Consider the following 4,610-nt stretch of genomic DNA (forward strand, 5'->3'; position numbering starts at 1 on the left):
ATGTCCTGTCTGATCGACCCAGTCTAATTAGCATATTACCCTTTTATTAGTATAGACTAGAGGCCCAGGGCACAAAATTCATGCATGGGGGGTGGGGGGGGGGTTTCCTCAGCCAGGTCTGCACCCTCTCCATTCTGGAACCCTTCAGGGGATGGTTCACTGGCTACATCCCTTTTGCAATCCAGAATTGCTGGCTCCTAACCACTCACCTGCCTGCCTGCCTGGTCCCCCATAACTGCCCTACCCTGCTGGCCTAGTCACCCCAACTGCTTTCCCCTGCCTGCTTGGTCACCTCTAACTGCCCTCCCCTGCTGGCCTGGTCACCCCTATCCAACTCTGCCTTGGCCCCGCCACCCTGGCTTTGTCTGGAAGGACATCCAGAAGGATGTCCAGAAGATGTCTGGTCTAATTAGCATATTACTTTTATTAGTATAGATTACTCTCCTATATGACCTCTAAGTGGACTCAGGTATGAAATCTCCATTAAATGTCTTGAAAATTATTTGTATTTTTAACCACATATAGAAACTCTGAAACTTTTTTTAAACAGTCAAATGTTGCATTCAATAAATGATTTAAACTATGTTTTTAAAGTGGAAGAAAGTTTAAAAACTAAGAACCTTGTATGTGTGCCACTTTTTGTAATGAACATGGGAAAGAAGGTTCAGTCTTGCCTTTATTTAAAAGACCGTCCACACAAGTCCTATGTGTTGATGTAGATCACCTCGTTGAAGAATGTCAGTTTTTGGTTTCAGGGGGAAAAATGAAAATAAATTCTAGTTCAAAATTACTTCTTAGGAAACAGGCTGCTACTGCCACCTGGGGGAGGTTCTTCCTACTTCATTCAAGAAAAGCCAAATGTGCTTGTCAGATGAATGAATCCAGTTCACGTTTTCCTTGTCATATTCACACAGGAAGAAGACTTTAACTTTCTGCCCATGAAATCATAAGGCGTTCCAGATGCCTGCGTGATTCCTCCATGCAGAAATACATATTTCACAGAGTGTTTGAGGAGTACAGGAGAAGCTGAACCAGAATATAACCACATAAAGGTTTTACCTCTTGCCCTAACCGGTTTGGCTCAGTGGATAGAGCATCGGCCTGCGGACTCAAGCATCCCAGGTTCGATTCTAGTCAAGGGCATGTACCTTGGTTGTGTGCACATACCCAGTAGGGAGTGTTCAGGAGGCAGCTGATTGATGTTTCTCTCTCATTGATGTTTCTAACTCTCTATTCCCCTCCCTTCCTCTCTGTAAAAAATCAATAAAATATATTTAAAAAAAATAAAAAAAGGTTTTACCTCTTACACACAAGAAAGTATCTTGGAAAAGTATGGGTTATATACTAAGAAGTGGAAAAATCAAATGTAATCGTTCAGTAATGAAATAAAACCCCCATTTTAATAAAAATTTATTTGTCTTCAAGTTATAGTAAATTATATTCATTGACTGTCATTAATTGACATGAAAACAGCACGTGTTAATATAATCATGCTAGTGGCTGTATTAATTAAAATAGAAGAATAAATTTCAATTATATGGAACTAGCCAAGAGTTTCCTTAAAGAATTTTTGAATGTATGAACTTAATACTGTTATGAAGTCGGTGCTTATTTATTTCACATATATTACATATCAGTTTATTGCAATTTTCATAAAGTAATGGTATTCATTACTTACAATGGAAAAATATAGCTGTGCCTTTTGAATGTCTAGTTTCTGTCTACATTCTGTTTTTAATGTCTAGTTTGTGTTAAACAGAAACTAGACATTGCATTACTTTAGGCTATAGAAAAATTGTTAATATTAACAATGTCCTAAAACAAAGAATTTAATTCTAGCTATAGAAGTTTCAGAAAGTACCTATTGAAATTACAGGTCTGTCAGGTGACAGAAAAACTCAGTGCTGATAAAGACAATTAATCATTTATAGAGAGGATCCTAGTAACAGATTAACTACTAAATAAATTACATACACTACCAGTCCCGGAGTGGTACAATAATAATGTTAAAAGTCTAAAGTTCATACCAAAGAACACCTGTACCAGCTCAAAGGAAGTCTTTGTAGAAAAAGAATTTTTAACATTGGAAAAGGTACGTGATATTCAGCAAATGGAATGGGATTTCATAGATATTATTTTTTGAATCACACATCTGATTCAGGAGTAAAAAAATAATCTAACTGATTAAATTCCAGCCAACACAGCTGAATGATCTGGGTGAGCTGGGGTCACTTTGAGGGACCCCAAAAATTAGTGTTTTGGTATGGAGGTGTGAGGTTCCTTCAAGGTGTTAATGTTAAGGTCTGGGTAGACTGGGGCGAGGGGCATTAGAGGACAAGAAAGGCCAGAGGTACTTTCTCTATATATAATACAGAAACTGTATAATAAAAATAAAAGTTATAAACAAAAGTAATAAATATGCAGTTTAAAATGTCTATTTCTGAATCGGTAGTTGAGCACTTTTGGTACTTGGCCAATAGCACTGCCTCATTGATCTAATGAAAATGAAAGATGGCTCTGTAATGTTATTAGGGGCTTCTGTTCTGCATAAAAGATAAACTACAATTTAGGGGAGTTGTAAATGGAATAGAGTCTCCCAAGGTTCTTCCTCCTAACTGAACTGCACAAACTGTTGGACTTTACTTTCTTCTTAATTTGTAATATATTTTTATTTATTTCAGAGAGAAAGGGAGAGGGGGCGAGAGATAGAAACATCAATGATACGAGAGAATCATTGATCAGCAGCCTTCTGCATGCCTTCTGTTGGGGATCAAGCCCCCAGCCCAGGCATGTGCCCTGACCTGGAATTGAACTGTGACCTCCTGGTTCATAGGTGAGCGCTCAACCACTGAGCAACACTGGCAGGGCTGGACTTTACTTTTTTTATTGAGAAGTCAATGCTTTACCATGGTGAGCCATGGAAATGATTTATTAATTACTAGAGGCCCAGTGCACGAATTCCTGCACAGGTGGGGCCCCTCTGGGTGAGCCATGTGTCTGGTGCCCTGTGGGATCTGTTGAAACCAGCTCTCCGACATCCCGCAAGGGGTCCCAGATTTCAAGAGGGTGCAGGCCAGGCTGAGGAACCCATCAGTGCACGATTGGGCAGGGGAGGGGCGCAAGAGGTTGGCCAGCCGGGGAGGGACCATGGGAGGGCTCCAGGGCATGTCCAACCCATCTCGCTCAGTGCCGATTGGCTAGACCCCAGCAGCAAGCTAACCTACTGGTTGGAGCATCTGCCCCAAGGTGGTCAGTGCACGTCATAGCAAGTGGGTCAGCGGCCTTAGCATATCATTAGCATATTATGCTTTGATTGGTTGAACAGTCGACCAGTCACTGGACGATCAGACACAGCATATTAGGCTTTTATTATATAGGATATTCTAACAGAAATTATCAGTCATTCTCATTTTCATCAGGATGTCACCTGGTTGCAACAAAAGTAAACAGAAACAGGTTTTCTTTAACATTATTCATGTTTCATAGGAGAGAAGCAGTCAGGAAGTTAGGAAAGATGATTTCTTGCAGATGCCACTTGTGTATTCAAGCAGTGGGAAGGTGGGGAGGTGGGAAGGTGGGGGGCATTGTTTAAAATGCAAGAAGGGGGGTTTCTTCCATTGTTGTGTTTCTACTTCTCCCCCAAGAGTGAATAATTTTCAAATACTGCTGCTAGCTTTGAACTTCGGAACTTCAGTACCCATTCCTAAACCAACTCACTTACCACATTGATGAGTTAATATGGTTTACATTATTATGTCATTTGGTGGTTAGTTTGTTTTTCTCATTGTCCTATAATTCTTGCTTCCTCTTCCCTTCCTTATCTATATTTGACTTCTCTCTCCTCTTCCATTGGAAACTACTAATATTATTTCAATCTTCCCTCCTCACTGGGGTGTGTCCACTTTGATGAATCACTCCTGCACCCTTTAGTCACTATGAATGAGAGTAAAGCAAATTAAAGGCAATGCTTGGAGTGCTCTAGACATTGCATTACTTTAGGCTATAGAAAAATTGTTAATGTTAACAATGTCCTAATTATTCGGGCCGGGTAAGAAGCTTTACATGGGTGAACATGGAGGCCTACCTGCTTATGCTAAGCTTTTGGTTACTCATAGCCATGACGGACTCCAACAAGATGATCATCAACTTGGCCCTCTTCGGCATGACTCAGAGTGGAAAAAGTTCTGCTGGCAACATTCTTCTAGGAAGCACTGACTTCCACAGCAGCTTTGCTCCATGTTCTGTGACCAGAGAGTGTAGTCTGGGCCGCAGTTGTCACCTCCATGGCTTCATGCGTAGAGGGGGGCAAGAAGTAACCCTGCAGGTCCGGGTGCTGGACACTCCAGGTTATCCGCACAGCAAGCTCAGCAAGGCACGTGTAAAACAAGAGGTGAAAGAGGCCCTGGAACATCACTTTGGGCAAGAGGGTCTCCATCTTGCACTGCTGGTCCAGAGAGCAGACGTGCCTCTCTGCGGTGAGGAGGCATCTCCCTCAGTCCAGATGATCCAGGTAATACATGGAGGCAATTATGAAGCAGCTCTCTCTCTCTCTCACTCTCTCTCTCTCTCTCTCTCTCTCTCGAGCATGCCCCATGCCTTTCTCCCTCTCT

At 41.6% G+C, this 4,610-nt stretch overlaps 1 protein-coding gene across 2 annotated transcripts in view; it reads left to right on the top strand.

Annotated features, from left to right (window-relative positions):
• Window positions 1–2,025: 2,025 nt before the first annotated feature.
• The window catches only part of GIMD1 (GIMAP family P-loop NTPase domain containing 1), an 18,923-nt gene continuing 16,338 nt past the window's right edge, over window positions 2,026–4,610 (top strand). The window contains exons 1-2 of one of the 2 annotated variants that reach the window (XM_006778897.1): window positions 2,026–2,092; window positions 4,116–4,510. In XM_006778897.1, the coding sequence (XP_006778960.1) occupies window positions 4,118–4,510 (393 nt within the window). In that variant the 5' untranslated portion in view covers window positions 2,026–2,092; window positions 4,116–4,117. Of the gene's footprint in view, window positions 2,093–4,057; window positions 4,511–4,610 lie in introns of those variants that run through there. The other variant, XM_006778896.1, reaches the window with a different exon arrangement.

Source organism: Myotis davidii, unplaced genomic scaffold (genome assembly GCF_000327345.1).
Source record: "Myotis davidii unplaced genomic scaffold, ASM32734v1 scaffold967, whole genome shotgun sequence".
NCBI classification, from domain to species: domain Eukaryota; kingdom Metazoa; phylum Chordata; class Mammalia; order Chiroptera; family Vespertilionidae; genus Myotis; species Myotis davidii.